Source organism: Odocoileus virginianus, chromosome 30 (assembly GCF_023699985.2).
Source record: "Odocoileus virginianus isolate 20LAN1187 ecotype Illinois chromosome 30, Ovbor_1.2, whole genome shotgun sequence".
NCBI classification, from domain to species: Eukaryota; Metazoa; Chordata; class Mammalia; order Artiodactyla; family Cervidae; genus Odocoileus; species Odocoileus virginianus.
The window spans coordinates 34,719,871-34,740,217 of NC_069703.1; the positions used below are offsets into that span (position 1 = coordinate 34,719,871).

At 51.8% G+C, this 20,347-nt stretch overlaps 1 protein-coding gene across 1 annotated transcript in view; it reads right to left on the reverse strand.

The window, feature by feature from the left end:
• Nucleotides 1–3,583: 3,583 nt before the first annotated feature.
• The window catches only part of ASAP3 (ArfGAP with SH3 domain, ankyrin repeat and PH domain 3), a 47,222-nt gene continuing 30,458 nt past the window's right edge, over nt 3,584–20,347 (reverse strand). The window contains 21 exon segments of the mRNA XM_020874579.2: nt 3,584–4,940; nt 6,289–6,347; nt 6,350–6,378; nt 6,922–7,147; nt 8,010–8,205; nt 8,334–8,441; nt 8,533–8,600; nt 9,222–9,337; nt 9,497–9,582; nt 10,768–10,945; nt 11,132–11,226; nt 11,438–11,571; nt 11,653–11,843; nt 11,964–12,012; nt 13,879–13,966; nt 14,284–14,353; nt 15,491–15,600; nt 15,781–15,867; nt 16,049–16,124; nt 16,542–16,627; nt 16,859–16,970. Coding sequence (XP_020730238.2) covers nt 4,866–4,940; nt 6,289–6,347; nt 6,350–6,378; nt 6,922–7,147; nt 8,010–8,205; nt 8,334–8,441; nt 8,533–8,600; nt 9,222–9,337; nt 9,497–9,582; nt 10,768–10,945; nt 11,132–11,226; nt 11,438–11,571; nt 11,653–11,843; nt 11,964–12,012; nt 13,879–13,966; nt 14,284–14,353; nt 15,491–15,600; nt 15,781–15,867; nt 16,049–16,124; nt 16,542–16,627; nt 16,859–16,970 — 2,239 coding nt within the window. The 3' untranslated portion in view covers nt 3,584–4,865.

Genomic DNA, 20,347 nt, shown 5'->3' on the forward strand with positions numbered 1-20,347 from the left:
TACGCCATGTACTGTGCAGCCAAATAGAAAAGGGAAAAAAAAAAAGATTAAACAAAACCCTTAAGCTCTCTTTGAGCTGTACGAGCTCCAAGAACATCAGCAGAGTGCTCAGAACAATACCTGTCAGCTGCAAGCCTTTTTGTCTCAAGGTCTCCCCTTGTAATTATGCAACCATTCTGGACCGCAACCAATCTTTCCTTCATAAGCACCTTTACTTCTGTCCAGCTCCAATGGTGATTCCTGATAAACAGCTCATGTAACTGACTGTAACTTTGCCGTTTTCTCCTTTATACGCCTGCCCCATTTTGAAGTCCTGCAGAACACAATTCATGCACTTCTCCAGGACGACAGAGCTAATAAAACCCAAATAAACAAACTTTTTCCCCAATCAGGTCTCCACTTCTAAAATTGGGCTAAAACTTCTAACTGCTGCTGTGTGACCTGGGACCAAGAGAGGAAGGGGTGGGTTTTTCACTCATTCAGCAGATACATACTGAATGTCCAAGCAACGAACAAGACAGATTCAGTCCCAGCAAGCTTGAGGCAGTCTCTGGATAAGAAAAACCTTAAACAGAAGAGGAGCCAAGATGGCGGAGGAATAGGACGGAGAGACCACTTTCTCTCCTACAAATTCATTGAAAGAACATTTGAATGCTGAGCAAATTTCACAAAACAACTTCTGATCGCTAGCAGAGGACATCAGGCGCCCAGAAAAGCAGCCCATTGTCTTCGAAGGGAGGTAGGACAAAATATAAGCGATAATAAGGGAGTCAAAAGAGCTACGGACGGAGACCCGTCCCGGGAAGGGAGCAATAGAGGAAGTTTCCAATCACCAGGAAACCCTCGCGCTGGCGGGACTGGGGGAAGTTTTCGGCATTCTAACTGGGAGGAAAAATTAAACAAGGCCCACAGATTACGTGCCTAAAAGCAACTCCCAGCAGAAAAGTACCCCAGACGCCCGTACCCGCCAGCAACAAGCGGGGCGGAACGGAGAGGAGCGGGCGGCATTGCTTAGGGTGAGGACCGGCCCGAAGACCCTGAGAGCAATCGGAGGGAGCTTTTTTAAAGAAAAACCTTAAACAAATATGGACACCATCACTTCTGTGTTATCACAACTTGGGTAAGGGTCAGAAAGAAATAGAGGATACATTACAGACATATCTAAGGGGGTTTATACCATTTGGCATGTCATCTTCTCTGAAGAAATGAAATTTAGACTTTGGGTAGACATGCTTAGTGGGAGTTAGGGGGTCAGAGGAGAGTGTCGAAATAAGAGAAGAGGGACTTCCACGGTGGTCCAGTGGCTAAGACTCTGCACTCCCAATGCAGGAGGTCCAAGTTTGATCTCTGGTCAGGGAGCTAGATCCCACATGCCACAAGTAAAAGATCCCCCATGGTGAAATGAAGACCAAAGATTCTGAGTGCTAGCACTAAGACCCGACTCTTTGTGACTTCCTGGACTATAGCCCACCAGGCTCCTCTGTCCATGGAATTCTCCAGGCAAGAATACTGGACCCAGCACATCCAAATTGATAAATATTAAAGAAAGAGAGAGAGAGAGAACAAGAAACCTTCACTCATACATGTATTTATTGAGCGCCTACTAGGTGCCATGCACTTTTAGCCTTGAACATCCTGAGAGGTACAAATCAATTCTGTTGGAATTCCAAATGTGCAAATATGGAAGGGAGAGTGTTTGGCCTGTCAGGGTTAAAGAAACAGAGAAACTGGTGTGGCCATTCCACAGAGGTGAGAGGAGTGTGCAGAGAGGGAGTGGCCTGATCATAAAAAGCACTATGAGCCACTTTTAAGAGGTTAGACTGAATAGTCTTGACCAACCCCCAAGCAAGCCCCTCTCGGTTGAAGAGACAGATGTCTGCAATTACATAGGACTGGTCGTTTTAAAAAAGCCCAGTAAAAAAGCCCATAAAAAAATCTTAGAAAAGATTTGAGTTTCCTCAAATTTCCACCCAAATCCCACTGTGAATTGACTGACATCAAAAGAAGCCAGGACTTTCATCAGGGACGCTGATGAAAACATCAAGTCCTACACTTTCTTTGTACAGATGGGAAGATTGAGGCCCAGTGAGGGCCAGGACTGCAGTGCTCAGCCGTTATCAGTCGGTACCCACTACCTCCGCTCTGCCCACCCATCCACCTTGGAGGTCAGTTCAGTTCAGTTCAGTCGTGTCCGACTCTTTGCGACCCCATGGACTGCAGCACACCAGTCCTCCCTGTCCATCGCTAACTCCTGGAGTTTACTCAAATCCATGTCTGTGGAGTCGGTGATGCCATCCAGCCATCTCATCCTCTGTCGTTCCTTTCTCCTCCTGTCTTCAATCTTTCCCAGCACCAGGGTCTTCTCAAATGAGTCAGTTCTTCGGAGCAGGTTCCTGAACACATCTCTGACAGCTTCCCGCATCTGACTGAAGGCTTCAGAGCAGCCTGGAAGTTGAGAATTAGGAACTGGAACTCCTAGAAAGGATCCCTGAGCCGGCGAGAGACTAGAGTTGGTGGTAAATACACCAGTTCTTCAGTCTCCATGGGACAACCTGAAGGCATGTTCTAATCAATACAGTCTGTCAGCGGTTCCCTTCATCTCTCATGGTGGTAACTGCTCAATAACACACTCTTTACTGCTTTTTTTTCTTCTTTTTAAAAATATTTATTTATCTAAATAAATAAATAAATAAATAAAAATATTTATTTATTCCCTGGTGGTCCAGTGGCTAAAACTGTGTTCCCAATGGAGGGGGCCAGGGTTGGATCCCTGGTCAGGGAACTAGATCCCACATGCCACGACTAAGACGGTACAGCTAAATAAATATTTTAAAAATATATTTATCTATTTATTCGGCTGCCTTGGGTGCTAGTTGCAGCAGGCGGGGTCTTCGTTGGGATATGGGGGCTTCTCTGTAGTCACTTCGCTCTAGCTGTGCGTGGGCTCTGGAGCACAAGGGCTCAGTAGTTGTAGCGCGCAGGCTTAGTTGCCCTGCGGCACGTAGGATCTTAGTTCCCTGACCAGGGATGGGCTCTGCATCCCCTGCCTTGCATGGCAGATTCTTAACCACCGGACCACCGGGGAAGTCCCTCATTCACTGCTTTCTGACTTTCTGTTTCACATCCCTGCTTCCTCATTGTGCTTCCTGGGACCACCTCACAAATAAACTACCCTCTCCAATCCTTGTCTCGGGAGATGAAGTCAAACCAGGGACTATAGCAGAGCTACACTGTAGGTCTCCAGACTCCCAGTCCAGTGCTCTCCCTCACACCGTGGTTTCCCAGCCTCGGCACTATTAACATTTTGGAAATTCGTTGTTTTGATGGGCTGGCCTGTGAACTGAAGGATGTTGAGCAGCAGCCCTGAACGCTAGCCACTAGATGCCAGCATCGCCTTCCAGTCGGGAACAGTAAAAGCTTTCTCTGCCTTGCCATGTGGCCTTGGGGGGAGAATCACTCTGGTTGCCATCTACTGCTCTGCACCAGGCTGTCTCGTTTCCAAGTCTAAAGCAAGAATTCCAAGCCCTAAGAATCTCTCCCCTTCCCTATGGCTCTTTAGAACACATAAATGAAACCACTGAAATTTACTCCAAAAAATCCTTTATTAGAGATGAGTGAAATAATAACAGATCTGAGATGAATGAAACCAGTCACTGGGGGCTCTGAAGACAGCCCTGCTCCTGTGGGATCACAGCCCAGCCTCCCTGGCCAGGCTACCACGTTGGCCATTGGCATCTTCCAGCGTCCCTCGCTTGTCCCCTGTCCATCCCTGCCAGGACCCAGTGCCCACAGAACTGATGTGTTAGAGACTGATGATGGCTTAGGTGTATCTGTTTTCCAATATGAGCCTGAAAGCGATGGTGGGATTTCTGGTGCTAGGAAGCAGAAACTTTAAGTCTCCACCCTCCATTTCTATCACTCTCCTTTCTCCTTTCTTGGCCCTTTGCTTCCCCCGAGACTGGAAGGCTCCTGAGCTGACCACGAGAAACAGGAGAGAAGTGATGATAATCACCCTAGACCATGCCTTTCCTTCTGGCTAAATCAAGGAGAGTAGGCAAATCAGAGTTGAGCCCTACCCTCCCTCCTGGCTGGGGGTCTAGCAGAGGTCCACAGCAAGGCTGTGCTGTCCCTCAGAAGGAGTGATATTCAGAATATTTATTTTTAACAGTCAGTGCAGCATGGACTTTGGCCAACCAGGATGGAAACAGGCTGCAGACAACTGGAATACTATTCAGGTGTAAGCCAGCTGATTGTCAGTCTGCCCCTGAGCCCAGCCATCCTCTGGAATGGCCCTGCCCATTCCCAAGCCAAACTCTTGAGACCAGCTGCTGGGAAAGGGACCTCAGCTGCAGGACCTGTAGCTTATTCTTGTGGTCTCTGCAGTGCCTGGCCCAGGAATAGACAAAGAGCCAGAACTCAGTCAAAGAATCCTAGGCTAAGGAATGACTGAGAAGACAGTCCCTAGTCTGGCAGGATCCCTGGACTACAGAATGATGAAGGTGGGTTAGAGTCCCCCAGACTGATGGAAGAAATACAGTCCTGCTCTGATGAAAGATTTAGGGTTCTGCAGCTGGAGCTAAGTCAGGAGCACTAGGGTCCAGACGTAGGGTTCCCTTGTCCCTGGCAGGTATGAGATAGAGGAAAACAAACCACCGTCAGCCCTAACACGGAGGGCCCAGTGTTCCTGGCAGGGGCAGGGGCTCATGGCAGGGAGGAAGGCCAGCCACAGAGGCACAAGGGACAGAGAGAACAAGATCCCGAGGGCGTGAACACCTCAGCTCCTCAGTCTTATGGGCTGAAGTCCTAGCTCTGAATGCTGGGGTTCAGCACAAGGGTGGTTCAGGCATGCAAGAGCCAGCAAGGAGCTAGTCCTGCAAAAGCTGCACAGAACTGGGCGGGAGAACCCCAGTCCTCGAGCCGTCTCCTTCAGGGAAGCCGACCTGGGGAGGAAAGGATGAAAATCGACATCTTCTAAGCACTGGGCAGGGCAACCGACTGTAGTGTCCTTGCCTGGAGAATCCCACAGACAGAGGAGCCTGGCAGGCTACAGTCCATAGGGTCACAAAGAGTCAGACATGACTGAAGTGACTTAGCACACATACAAGCACTTATTATACCCCAGCTGTTTATCTCACTCAGTTTCAAACAGTTCTGTTGTAGGTAAATGAAATCATCGTGAATGAAATACCCAATTTTAGAGAATGAAACTGAGGTTTGAAGAAGTAAAACACCACTTCTCCAAGACCTCCACACACCAAAGCCCAGGTCCTTATTCTCACCTCTCAACAACGGGCATCAAGTGGATAATGGATGATGATGGCCATAGACACACATTCGTGACTGGTGCCTGCCTGCCCTTGGTGGACTGAGGATGACGCTTCCCCAGAGAGACCCAGTTCCTCCCATCCCTTACTTTCAACGCAGACAACTGACGCCATCCCTGGTGAATCCCCAGGGGAACCAGGAACAGAGGTGGCTTCCTTCTTGGCAAGCTTGCCTCTGTCCTCTGCCCACCCCCAGGCTTCTCATCTAAAGATGTTTGATTGTTTGAGACTCTGATTCAGCAGGAAGAGCTGGATTAGCTTGCTGTGCTATCATGGCAAGAGGATGATAGCACTTCCCTGAATGCCTAGAAGTTTCAGCGGATTCCAGGAGACTCCTGTACAAGGGGAGAGTCTGGCAAACCAAGGGCTGGTACCCTAATCCTACCCTAATCCTAATCCTAATTAGCCATCTAATGAGCTATCCTAATCCTACCTCATCTGCAGGGAAGCAGTACCTCTTCTCAGCGATCAGGCTGGCTGACACTGCTTTGCTTATCCTTCCCTGGGGAGCAGCCAGAACTTGGGCCTCGTCACCTCTGCCACCTCTCAAGGCCTCAGCTCTCCCCAACTGCCCCCATCAAGGGCTGCAGCTGGGGAGGAGGAACAGGAGGAAAGGGACTGGTCAAACAAAGGCTGCTCCCAGTGCTGGAGAGAGATCTCCCGCCCCAATACACTCGCTCTTGACCAACTCTGCCTCCCAGGCACCCTGTTGGGCATGCATGCCTGTTCAGCCACTCAGGCGTGTCCAGCTCTCTGCGACCCCATGGACTGTAAGCCCACCTGCCTCCTCTGTCTATGGAATTTTCCAGGCAAGAATACTGGAGTGGTTGCCATTTCTTCCTCCAGGGAATCTTCACCCAGGGATCGAAACCACGTCTCCTGCATTGGCAGGTGAATTCTTTGGCACTTTGTCATTTGGGAAGCCCAGGCATCCTGTCACTACCCTGCAAACCACATATCCTACCATCATGTTCCTTCCGGGTACAGGCTGCTGGGCTGAGGGACACTCTTCCAGGCTCCGCCCCCCCGCCGATAGGAGCGAGTGCTCTCGGAGCTGAAAGACAGGGACAGGCCAATGTGACCCCCGTGCCCAGAGAGCCCCTTGGAGCTGGGGGAAGAGGCTTACGGAGAAAGCGAGGCTCGGGGCTTGGGATGGCTGGGTAGACAGTCCACAAGGCCCCCAGGTGGAGTCCATCAAGGCCTCAGAGGCCTGGAACTGACCCCCACACTGGAAATTTCCCCATGTCTAGTCCCCAAACTCCAAACTGAAAGGGTCTGCAAGGAAGGGAGGACTGGATCCTGGGTTGGAGGTGGGAATAGAGTGAAGACCCCACTGTGAGCCCCCAGAACAAGTACACAGGTGGGATGAGGCCTTCACTCTTCCAGCCTGAGCCCTAGACTCGGAAGCAGATGTGTGAAGGGGGGAATAGGTCCAATCACCCTCCACTTAAGGTCTAGCATTTCCACATCGTTCATGGGCCTCAGAGCTGGGAGGCAGCTCAGGCTTCAGGCAGGCACCCTTTAGAGGTGGGGAAGTAAATGAAGGCTCAGAGAAGTCTGGAGACTTGGCTACGTTGCACAGTGGGCTTTCACCAACCTGAACCTGACAGGGGGATACATCTCTTCAGGGGAGGTTCCAGATGTCAGGCTGGGACGGGAGGGCCCTGGGAGCTCGCAGGGGCCCTCTTCAGAGCTGGGTAGGGTTTCGTTGGGACCCCCAGGTTCCACGGAGCTTGTGAGGCTGGAGGAGGAGGAGGCTGGGCTGCTCAGGTTCTCAGAGGCCCCAGGGGACTCTGAGCTCAGGCTGGGGATTTCAGAACGATCTGAAATCAGAAGTGATAAAGCCCGTCTTCATCACTTACTCAAAGGAACTTCTGACCTTGGGGATCTATCATGGTTCTCTCCCAAATCCACACCCCACCCCCCCAGCACCCCCCCCCTCCTCCCACCTCTCTAACACTTAACTCTTCCCCATCACACTTTAGTATCATGGCTCACGCTGTTCATTCCTGATGGCCAGAGCCATGCTGACTCACTGTTTTGATTCTGGTCACACCCTCTCCTCAATCTGGACTCTCCTGCTCATCTGTCAGCTCAGCTCTGATGCTGCCCCCTCCAGGAAGCCTTCCTAACCCTCACACCAATCCCAACAGGATTGGCTCCCTTCCTCTCCTGAGTTTCCAGAACAAGCTTGTTCATTCATTCAACCAACAGTTCTTGACAACAGCCAGGCACTGTGCTAGGTGCTAGAGAAATAGTCAGCAAAGCTTGCTTCTTTCCTTTAGGGATTTATGTTCTATGTCACACTATGCATTTATATTATAATGACCTATCTTCCAGTTCTTATCTCCCTCTCTAGTCTGTGTCTCAGTAGACCCCAAGGGACTTGAGATACAGTGGATGCTCAAAACATTCTTCCCTCTCTTTTATTAAAGTGAAGCACTGAGGAGTCTGGAATAAGACATACCTGGGTTTGAAGCCCACATCAGGGTTTAGCTGTGAGATCTTGGGCATGTTACTTAACATCTCTCTGCCTTTACCTGTAAGGGGGAGATGATAACCCCTACCTGCCAGGTGATAGTGAGGATAACATGGACTAACACAGCACTCTTAGCTCAGTCCCCCAGCACATAGCAAGCCCTCAATGAATGGCATCAGAGCATTTTTCTGGGCAACCAACCATACCTCCACTGGCGAGTCCCACACGCCCTTGGGCCATGGTCCGAGAAGGGTTTTTGACTGGCAAAGGTGGGGGGCAATCCTCACTCTGGCTCTTAGGGGCAGCTGGTCCCAGGCTGGTGATGGTCTCATAGGTCTTGTTGCTGATGTCCAGCCTCCCACTGGTCCAGCGGGCCTGGGCTGGGGGCTTCAGTGTGCAGCGCTGCTGGGCCAAAATTGTGGTAGGGAAGATAGCCTTGGTTCCCCACGCTCAGCCCTGCCCCTCCTCACATCAGGGCCCATCTGACTCTTCCCTTGGGCTGTCTGGGGACCCGAGGGGCTAGGACGCACCTTCTCTTCCTCATCCTCCTCACTGTCAGAGCCAGGTTCTGTGGAAACTCCCCAGGGGTAGTCCAAGTGCAAGGGGAAGGTGAGGGTCCCGGCCTGAGCCTGCTCCAGCTGCCAGACACAAACCTTTGTAGCTCAGAAGGCCAGGGGCTCAGTGGAGAGAGAAGGGGTCAGGGACTCCCTCTCCCTCCCTAGATCTCACCAGGTTCTCACACTCCTTGTGCTGCTTCTTCCTGGCTATGTCCAGAGCCGTCTCTCCTGCCTCGTTCACTGGGAGGGATAAAGGCAGGGGTCATGGTTAGGGTCAAAGAGGCATTACAGCTTAGAGGTTAAGATGAGTCTTTGGAATCAAGATTGTCTGGGTTTTAATCCTGGCTCTGCTACTTCATGGCTGTGTGACCTTGGACAAGTGACTTAACCTCTCTGGGCCTTAATTGTCTCATCTATAAAATGAGTATGATACTAACTACTGATGAGGTTGTTGTAAAGATTAAATTAGTTAATGTACATAGAAAACCTGGCACATTATCAGGTACACATTAAACAGTAAATTGTAGCTATTATAAGCACTATTATTCAGATTTAGTTAATGTTTATTTGACTAGGTACTTTCAGGAACATTTTATTTTATCGTTTTAGCAGGTGTACTAGGTCAGTGATCTCATTCCCATTTTACAGATGAAGAAGCTGAGGTTCAAGAGATGAACAGACAAAACCCAACATCACAAAGGTGGTCAGAAGCAAGCCAGGATTAGAACCCAAGTCTGTCTGCAAAGTCCATTTGCAGTGCTTGGACTCTGCAAGTGCTCTGTATCTGGGAATAAGGCAGGAAGTCCCCCATGAGGGGCAGTCAGGAATGGGGGGTGGATGGAGGAGTTGTCGGAGCCCCACCTGTGGCCACCGAGGCTCTCCCTTTCAGCAGCAGCTTGAGGCAGTCGAGCTGGTTGTAGAGGGCAGCACAGTGGAGGGCGCTGCTGCCATCAGCAGCCTTGGCATCCAGGTGGCCACTGCGGGTGTTGGGGGGTCAGGGAGGTAGGAAGGGAACAGACAGGTGAGGGGGTCAGAGTCAGGGGGAAAAGAGGGAGAGGAGAGGAGGGAGGAGATGGGGAGAAGAGGAAGGAAAGGGGAGCATGAGGAGGTGGGCAGATGGGCAGGAAGGTTCTCACCCATTTTGGATGATGAAATCCACCAGGGGCAGGGAGGCCTGGTTGGCGACTCTGACAGCCAGGTGCAGGGCGAGCTCTCCAGGTGCCTGAATACATGTCCACACCTCTGAGTTTCCCCCAATTCACCTGCCCCCACAACATTACCCTCTTGAACGCTTGCTGCCCCCTGACACCTCCAGATATGAAAGGGCCAGAACCCCAGTGAGAGGAGACTGAATGGGGAAACCTCAGGTTTCAGAGTGGGGTGCAAGGCCATTCCTTCACTCCTTCCTTCAGCGGTTCTACCTCCTCCTCCCCCAGGAGAAGGTGTTTCCCAAACTTGGTTCCTGGCCCTGCACTCCTCTCTGCTCCTCCCTCTCATGGCCCCCAAGACCTCAAATAACCTTGAGCTCTCAGCTCTCATTTGCATGTAAGTTGCTCCAAATTCCTACCCGTCTAAGTGCTGCACCCACCCTGACCCCTGGACAGCGCCACCAAGATATCAGGCAGGAGGCTCAAAGACAAGGTGCCCAATTTTTGATGTCCAATCAGTGTCCATTTAATCTTTCAAAAGTCTGTGTTATCCTTTCCTTCCCGCTCACGTGATGTTTGTTACTGGAGTCACCAATGTGATGGTCTTCCCCTGCTCTGATCTCACCACCCCTACCCATCTCTAAGGCTTTTTAAGAAAAAAAGAAAAGATTCTACCATTTATTGCACATATATTATGCACCAGGCCCTTTCATACATGACTTAATTCTCACCTCAACCCTGTGGGTGCTATCATTAACCTGTTTTACAGATGAGGGAAAAAAGACTCAGAGAAGGTAAGTAACCTGCTCAGGAGCACACAGCTAGGAAAAGACAGAGCCAGGATCTGGCCTCAAGATTGCCTGACTGAAGCTGTGCTCCCTCCCATTTACCCCTCTGATGGGCAGGGTTTGAGCAGATGTCAGAGGGGGGCCCGGGCTTCACTGGTGGCTCAGATGGTAAAGAATCCACCTGCCGAGGCAGGGGAGCTGGGTTCCATCCCTGGGTCGGGAAGATCCCCTGGAGAAGGGAATGGCAGCCCACTCCAGTATTCTGGCCTAGAGAATTCCATGGACAGAGAAGCCTGGTGGGCTTGAGTCCATGGGGTTGCAAAGAGTTGGACACGACTGAGTGACTAACACACACACACACATATACACACACAGAGGTGGGGGCAGGGGGTGTAACAGCCAGTCCTGGAGGAGGGACAGGATATGCTAATTGTGTCTGGGATGTAAGTGGTCCTTGGAGAAGGGTCTCACCTGCCCCTCGGGCCCTGTCAGTGGCTGTCCGAAGTCCTGCCCATTAGCGAAGGCCTCCAGCACAGAAAGGAGATCCCGGTTGCAAATGGCTGTCCAGAGTCTCTGAGGCTCGGGCGTGGACCTCCGGGCAAACCTGTGTTCCACATACTTGGCCACAATATAGTCCCTGCGGGCGCTCCTGCCAAAAATAACCGCGGGATGTCAGAGCAAGGGCTGTTTCCACCCAGCTGACCCTTGAGACCATCCCACATGTCTTGGACTTTTCCAGCCCGGAGGCTCCTCTCTTTCCCCAGACTTCTGCCTGGGTTCTGGGGAAGCAGAATTTCCCCGGCCGGCATCCGCCCCCACCTGAGAATCTCCTTACATGTCACTCTCAGCTGAGGGTTTAGGGCCGCCGTGCGAGGGCAGCTGGGCCTCCATGACCTCATTGAAGCGAGTGTTTCCGATGTTCAGGGCCAGCTGGGTTCGCGGGAAAGTGATGGGGTTGAGATCCGGAGCTTAGGACAGCACCCATCCCTGAAAGACTGAGCCTCCAGAGGTCCCGCCCCTCAGCCTCCCTCCTTGTCCAGGCCCCGCCCCTGACCAGCCTCTTTGGGGAGCAAGCGGCCCAAGCCCCGCCCCCTATCCAGGCCCCGCCCCGGATCCCCGTCTGGCCCCGCCCCGCCCTCACCAACAACTCCGAGGGCCCCAGCAGGTCCAAGGTAAGAGACTGCATGCGTGAGAAGCGCACGCCCAGCTCGCGGTGGACGCCCGAGCACTGGATGCAGGTGAGCACGCCCAGGTTGGTGCTGAGCCAGGTGGGGTCTGCAAAATAGAGCCACTCGTGTCTTAGAGGCGTGGGCCCCGCCCCTCCGCTGCCACCCGCTTCTCCTCGCCCCGCCGCACCTGCAGCCCCGCAGTCGCAGCACTGGCCATTCCCCGGCCTGCTCTCGACCTCGGCGATGAGCAGTTTGGTCAGGTCCTGGGGCTCCCCGTCCGGCCCGGCGGCACCCCAGGGCCCCGGGCCACTGCCGGGCTCTCCGAGGAAGGCACTGCTCAAGGCTTCGTCCTTGCAGTTCTGCAGCACTGACACCCACCTGCGGAGCCGGGCGGGCCAAGCGTGGGGATGACGCCGCCGGTGCTGGGGGGCTTCCGTACCAGGCCCGGAGGCTGGCCCCCAGCCCCCACCCCCAGGCTGGCCGTGCGGGGGCACTCACGCCTCACACTCATGTTCGTCCTCCGCCTGGAAGTGGTACGTCCTGTTGTCTGTGGGGAGAGGAGAGGTTGTCTGGGCCACAGGGATCCTGCTGGCCTTACCTCCCTGGGCCCGGGAGGGTCTCATCCCAAGTGCTGGATCCAGAGGGAGCTTTCGTCCCTGCGGGGCCAGGCTTGGCTAGGCTACCAGGGGAGGGTGATGACAGTGGCCAGCAGAGGGGGCAGTTTCTCAGCAGTCTCCTTCAAAGTCCAATTCCACCCTCGGTGTGAACCAGCTTCCAGGGTCAGGCGCCGTTTCCCAGGGCACAAGACCCGCCTCAGCACGCAAGCAGTTTCCTCTGAACATACAGCCACCTTCCCACTCAGCCCCAGGTCCACAGCCTCCCTTCTGGCCTTCCTGGCCTGTCACCCCCCACCCCCCAGCCTGCACCAGCTGCCAGATGGTTGGGCCCGAGGTTCTGCCCTATCACGCCATTTCACTGCTCCACGGTCTCCTATGGCTCCCTCCTTCCAGGAAAGAAGGTCCAAATCTTTAAGAGGTATTCCCAGGGACTTCCCTGGTGATCCAGTGGCTAAGAATCCACGCTCCCAATGCAGGGAGCCCAGGTTTGATCCCTGGTCAGGGAACTAGATCTACCTGCTATATCTAAGACCTGGCACGGCCAAATAAATACAATAAATAAATTAAAAAAGATTAAGTCCCAGGCTTCATCTCCCACTGCTCCTATGTGAACCCTGCACCCTGGCTAAACTGGTGGGTCCACCCTCCTGCTTTCATGCCTTTCACCACATCGGGTCCTGTCTCCCGAAATGTCCTTCCCTACACATGACGTTCTGGGTTCTTCAAGGTCAGACTCTAGAGCTCTCTCCTCCCAGCAGCCTTTCCTGATTCCCCCAGGCAGGGCAGGACTTCTGTCCTCTAATCTCTGAGGGGGCTCTATCTGCACCTCTCTTCTGGACACTGCCCATGCTATTGCAGTCCTGGGTCTCCACATCACACCCCTGCCAGGCAGAGCTTGCCAAGGATCAGATCTAGGTCTTTCTCAGCCTATGCTGGTCCCCGTGAGATGCCTGTCACCAAAGACTCCAAACAAGGAAAATGGAACATTTTTAAGTAATAATAATTTTGAAAGCCAAATTACCCAAATCCATTTAAATATGTTTTACAGAAATAATCATATTCAGAGTGGTGTGTAGATATATTTTGGGCTTCCCTGGTGGCTCAGTGGTAAAGAACTGCCTGCCAATGCAGGAGATGAGGGTTCGATCCCTGGGTCGGGAAGATCCCCTGGAGAAGGAAATGACAACCCACTCCAGTATTCTTGTCTGGGAAATCCCATGGACAGAGGAGCCTGGTGGGCTACAATCCATGTGGTCAGAAAACTATTTAGTGACTAAGCATGCATGCATGCATGTGGTGCCTTTTAATCTTTAATGTGATATAGGGTGAAGCCTTTAAATAGCCTGTCCAGGGCTTAAAGAGTTGTACGCCTGTAGTAGGCTATTTGATAAACACTTGGGGCTTCCCCAGTAGCTCAGTGGTAAAGAATCTGCCTGCAGTGCAGGAGACCCTGGTTTGATTCCTGGGTCCAGAAGATCCCTTGGAGAAGGGATAGGCTGCCCACTCCAGTATTCTTGGACTTCCCCGGAGGCTCAGCTGGTAAAGAATCCGCCTGCAATGCGGGAGACCTGGGTTCGATCCCTGGGTTGGGAAGATCCCCTGGAGAAGGGAAAGGCTATCCACTCCAGTATTCTGGTCTGGAGAATTCTAGGGTTGCAAAGAGTTGGACACAACTGAGTGACTTTCACTTTCACTTGTGGAATTGGACACAGAGCCCTAATTGGGGCCTCCCAGGACTGACTGGTCTCTTAGAGAAGCCTTGGCCAGTTGAGGTGTAGGGGGCAGGGACTACTCACGGGTCACCAGGTCAAAGCACTTTTTCTCCTCGGGATTTGGCCTTACTTGGCATGTCAGCAGGGTCAGCTTCACTGGGGGCCGGTTTATCTGTGGGAAGTTGCGGATGGCAGATGTACAGTTACCCTATGGGCCTCCCAAACTCTGAGGCCTCAGTTTCCCAATCTGTTAAATGGACATAATAATTGTGTTCCAGTTAATGTCTCCCCTCTCCCAGCATCTCAAGGATGTGGAGGGTGGACCAAAACCAGCCTGGGGGCTTTGGAGCCCATCCTTCCTCCCACAGGAGGTCTCCAGCTCCCTGGATCCAGGCTTATGTCTTAGAGGGAGGGCTTGCCACCTATCTGGTCTGAACACCAGGAGGAGAGGACCATCATGCCCTCAGACCCGCATCCTCCAGGCCTCACCGTGCTGTGTGAGATGGTCAGGCAGCCATACTTGACTCCACATTTCCTTTTCTGCCAGACTCTTCGAATTCTAGGGTCCAGAGGGATAGAAAGACCATCACCCAAGGCTCAAACCTAATATCAGTGAATAAGGTCCTGGACCAGGTCTCTGACCCCACCTGTATGACCTCCAGTCCCACTTCTTTATCTTCTCAGTCCCCTGACTCCGACCCCTATACTCCGCACTCCCTGGCTCCCTTCTAATGAAGGAGACACAGCCCTGCCCTTAGAAAGCTCCCAGTCAGATAGGGGAAACAGCCCCACTCTCTGGGAGTCTTTATTCTAAAGGGGACCATGTGACCTTGGCCCTCTGAGAGCTTCCAGTCTGATGGAAGAGACATAGCTCGCAACCTTAGGGACCTCCTAGCCTGAGAGAAGGAATAGGCTCTTGACCACGAGAGATGAATTATGGTTAAAGACAAAGTAAGATAAACACTGAGACTCCCAAAATAAGATGGACTTTCCAGGTGGCACTAATGTTAAAGAACCCGCCTGCCAATGCAGGAGATATGAGAGATGTGGGTTCAATCCCTGGGTCGGGAAGATCCCCTGCTGGAGAGCATGGCCACCCACTCCAGTATTCTGGCCTGGAGAAGTCCAGGGACAGAGGAGCCAGGCAGGCTACAGTCCACAGGATTGCAAAGAGTTGGACACGACTGAAGCAACTTAGCATGCAGAATAAAATGAGCAAATCCATAGTTAAAGCTACTTAACACTTTTCCTATAAGAGGTAAATATTAGCTGGTTTAACCAAGTTATTTTTCTCTGATGAAAACTGACTAGTTAGTAAAAAAAAAATTAATGAATGAATCCCATAAAGGCTTTTGCATTTACAGCCTGATTTTTGTTTTTCACACGAGGGAGCAAGGCACAGCCAACATTTTCATGTCCAGGCATATTCAGTATATTACAACGGTTAAGAGTGAGGCCATGGAGACTGCCCAAAAAGTGTTTGGCGCTGCTATTCTCCTTCTTTACATTAAGAACTGCAACGTTCAGCAGAAGTTCATGAGCCCAGGATTCTGATGATGATTTTGCACTGCAGCATGGAGGGCCCTGGAACTGTCAACAAATAATAGGAACAAGCCCTTCAGGCACCTACCTCAACCCTATCATTTACCCTCTGTGTGGCTTCAGGCAAGTTACTTGAGCTCTCTGAGTCACTTACCCATCACTTTTCTTGTACAAAAAGCCGACCTTCTCTGTCCCAAACTGCTTGTTGCCTTGGTGCTGGTGGATGCTGTAACCACCTCCGGAGTTCTTCCGGCTCAGACTCTCCTGTTGCTTGGACACGTGAAGGAGACCTCAGGGCATGTGGGGCAAAGAGCCCCGTTCTGCAGGAGTCTCCTTCAGGGAGACCTTTTCAAGGGGACCCTGTGGGGTCTTCCTTTCTCTCTCCCTCCAGGGTGGGCCTGGGTGGGGGGTGGGCACTTGTTCGGGGAAGATTTGGGGGCTGACCTCTCTGCTCTCGAGCTGCAGCGTCCCTCGGAGGGAGTCCCGGAGCTGGGTCAGCTTCTGTAGCTCCTCCTCCTGGGCTTGACGCAGCTATGGGATGAAGGGCAGGACCCGGTTATCAGCTGGCAGCTGTGCCAGGCACAGAGCTCATGCCCAGAGCAGCAGGGCAGCAGCCTCGCTCTCTCGGCAGGAGCCAGCTCTTCCACAGCTGCAGATTTTCCCAGGAGGACAGAGGGCTTGACTACACGCTCGGGGGTGAAACCCGACTTACTGTGTGTACCGAGGCTGCCAGCTTCTCGATGAAGGGGGACAGGCTCTGAGCTGCCTTCAAGCCATCTTGGAAAAAGCTAAGAGTGTGAGGCCAAGCACGGGACCAGAGAGAGAGAGAGAGATGAAAATGTGAGATGAAGTATGAGAGAAGGAGCTCTAAAGATCCCAGGGCACCTGGGGGTGGTACAGTGTGATGGTCCAGATCCCACTTTCTAGCTATGTGCTCTTAGTAAATCTGAGCCTCAGTTTTTGCATCTGTAAAATGGGAATAATATCAGTAGCTGCTCACAAAGGGGTGTGTACAGTACTTAGTGCCCAATACCTGATGATTATTCAATAAACAGCAGCTGCAAAAAGCATTACCAATGAGGTACATTCACATGTAGAAACTTTGAGGGTCTGCCAGACACTGGGGATGACCCTGTTCTGGGTCGCCTGAAGGGTAAAGGGGCAAGAGACTATGGGGATAGGGCTGGGACATGGGGGGAACCTACTTGTGCTGAGCGTGGAAGAACTTGATGAGGCTCTGCAGGAAATCAGGACCTTGCTTCATCTGGCTCTCCCCGGCTTTCAGCAGATACTGGGGAGAGGGCAGGGCAAAATGTGTGGCATGAGCAAGAGAGAATCCTGGGGACAAGAGGCTGCTGTCTCCATCCCAGGCTAATCCTTCTGGCCAGGGCTGAACCTGGGTGACATCTCAAGGGCCATCTGGCAAGGACCTGGGCTAAGACTGTGACTGGGCCCCCGAGGGTTTAGGGATGTAGACTGGAAGACACACCCCACCCCGCCCTCACCCTGGGGCCCCCCTTACCTCACACATGTGCAACTGGAAGACGCGTCGCTCTCTCTGCGTGTCCTGGGCCACCTCCCCGGTGCTCCCTCCTATCACCCTGGCCCGGTCCCTCTCCTTCTCCAGCCTGGCCCTAGACCCCAAGGAAAGAGAGGCCTGAACAACTCTCCCTAAGCCCCTGCGTGTCCCACCACCCCTACGTGCTGCTCTCTGTGTGGGCACACCAGATGAGGGGCACCCTCCTTTGTGCCAGCTGTTGGGGGACAATGATCAGCAAGGTGGATGCAGAGAACCTACAGGCTGGTAGCGGGGAAAGACATGAGTCAAATCACAGCCTTGCAGAGAGTGGGGGGAGAGTAAAATGGGCATCCAGCCTCATCTGGCCTCTCAGGAAGTGATGCTGGAGCTGAGATCTGAAGTCTAAGGAAGCTAGGGCTGGGTGGGAGGATCAGACCACGTGACAGCCTGGAGGCAGGAGAGATGGGGCTCAGCAGGGATGGAGGGAGGTGCTTCCAGGTGCCAGACTGCACAGGGCCTGATTCGGACCTTGCTGAGGTTCTTGGTCTTTGTCCCAAGAGCAATAGGAAGGAGTTAAGGGTTTCTATGCAGGGAGGGGATGGGCTCCCATAGGCCAGGTGGGATTGGGATCAGAGTTTGCTGGAAGAGATCTAGGACCATGGGGGTTAGAAGACACCACAAGATGCCTTCAGTCTTCTGAACCACAGAGCTTCCATTCCGAGCTTGGAAAACCTTGATTCTTTTCTTTTGTAGGTGAAGAAAGCACTTCCCACCCTGTAGCTGAGAGTAAGCTGGGCCTTCCCCTACGATCTCAGGGTTGGTGGTTTCCCCTGTTTGGGGTTGGGTAGAACTGTGGGCAAATAGTTTCCTGGAAATCCCACACCCATTAGACCACCCACTCCCAACCGGGAGAGTATTTCCACACCTGGGGCTGAATGCATGAGCCTATGTGAAGGAGACAACTTGCATAAGTTTTGCTTCCAAGTGAGTGTCAGAGAAGACAGATGTGGGATAACCTTACACCTGCATTACTTCCCCTCTCTAAGCCTCAGTGTCCACATCTGGAAAATGGGGCTTTTTATCTGTACCCAGATGAGATAAAGGATGCAAAAGACTTAACACACAGAAGACACTGCAGCTGTGTTAGAGGCCTCTTTAGGCTGCAGGTCTTCCATCTATAAAGGGAGGAAGCAATGGCCTAGACTGAGTTCTCAGTCTTAAGTTCTAGGCTTTACTGACCTGAGACCTCTGGGATGGTACTTATTTGCACAATCTGTCTCTGGAGACCTGAAGAGCGGTTTATCAACCTTGGAACTACAGACATTTTAACCAGATACTTCTTTGATGTGGGGGCCATTCTGTGAATACAGGCTATTTAGCGGTATCCTTGACCCCTGCCCACTAGATGCCACGAGCATCTCCCTTGTTGCGACAACCAGAAACATCTCCTGGGGGATCGGGTGGGGGTACAAAATCACCCCTGGGCAAAAGCCACTGCTCTAGGAGCAGTGGCTTATGCAGGGTTTTTAGTGGTTTTGTCTTTAATTTTCTTTGAAGTGGTGATTCTTCATTTCCCTAAAGCTTTATAATACCCCGAGAGGGAGTCTGTGGCAGAAGAGTTAGGAGGAGTGGAGTTAGGTGGGGACTGACCCTGTGAACAGGCTTGGGGGTCAGGGCAGATGCTTTTTTTTTGGATCTGAAGATGAGCGGCAGAGAGAGAGGCGATGGCCAGGCCTGAGCAACAGTGAGCCTGGCAGCTCATTAAGCAGGACAGGGGACTGAGGGGGCAGAGAAATGGGGGGAGGGCAAAGGGAGCTCCTGCCTTCACTGTTGCCATGTCTGTAAACAGGGAAAATGAAAAAATAAGCTAAATGTCTATCAATGGGAAGTGGTTAAATAAATTATGCTATGGCCACATATAGGGATACTATGAGCTGTTAAAAAAGGATGGGGAATACACTGGCATGGAAAGCCTGCTCCAGAGTAAACGGACAAAAAGGAAGCCACAGTTCAGTACAGTGTCATGTCCAATTCTTTGCGACCCCATGGACTATACAGTCCGTGGATTTCTCCAGGCCAGAATACTGGAGTGGGTAGCCTTTCCCTTTTCCAGGGGATCTTCCCAACCCAGGGGTTGAACCCAGGTCTCCCGCATTGCAGGCGGATTCTTTACCAGCTGAGCCACAAGGGAAGCCCAGTACAGTGGCTAGAAACGTGGATTTTAGATTTATGGCAGCTCCCTTGCTTATTTAACCTTTATGCATCTTTCTAAACCTCACTTTCCCCATTTCCAAAAATAAGGCTAATACTGCCTAGGTCTCAAATGATCTAACACATTGGAAACACTTAGTACAGTCCCTGGTGTGTGGTAAGGCCCTTAATAAATGGCAGGACTATGATGCTGCTAATAACACTGATGATTAGAGTCATAACCTGGTGATTCCTTCAGATACTCTTTTTTAGTGTAGGGTACTTCCTATTTAGGGCTGCCCTGATAGCTCAGCTGGTAAAGAATCCGCCTGCAATGCAGGAGACCCCAGTTCGATTCCTGGGTCAGGAAGATCTGCTGGAGAAGGGATAGGCTACCCACTCCAGTATTCTTGAGCTTCCCTTGTGGATCAGCTGGTAAAGAACCCACTTGCAATACGGGAGACCTGGGTTCTAGTCCTGGGTTGGAAAGATCCCCTGCAGAAGGGAAAAGCTACCCACTCCAGTATTCTGGCCTGGAGAATTCCGTGGACTGTATAGTCCATGGGGTTGCAAAGAATTGGACACGACTTTCATTCACTTCCAATAATTTTTTTTTTAATGCAGGGTCTAATGGAGATTAAAGGATAGAGGCTATTTAGTTCAGGATGAAGATAAGCCGTAAAGTATGATACAGGGCCTTGTGAATTATCATAGCTCTGTCCTTCAGCCTTAGCTATGGTAATTATAGAGATTTCCCTACAAAGTCTGATATAGTCACCCAAGATGACCTCACCTCACACTAATCACACTAATCACCTCACACTAATAGCTGGGAGTGCTTTTATTGCAACACACACACCCCCACCAAGAAAATAACAAGTTCCATTCCCTCCCTGTCCTCAAAGGATCACCAGTGTTTCTTAAACATTTCAAACCTTAAGAATATTTTTTTAATTTCCTTTGAATGGAGTTGCAGCAGGAGTGAAATAAAATAGTGGAAAGTGCTGAAATGCCAGTTACTAAGAAGACAGAGACAACTGGAGAAGGGGACCACGGCCATTGTCTAATGTGATCCAGGGGATGAGAGACAGGTACCGGCAGAGTGAGGATGTCGGGGGCGGGGATGGGGGAGATGGGAGAGGAAAGGAATCAAAAGGAACTGTGCACCTGCCAACCTCACCCCTTGAACCACCTCTCCTGTGATGCCTTTTCCAATCACCCTTCTCTCCACCCAAACAAAACCACCTGCCTCTTCTGCCGCCTCTGTGCTGATACCATCACTAGGGCACTTTTACTTTGTAT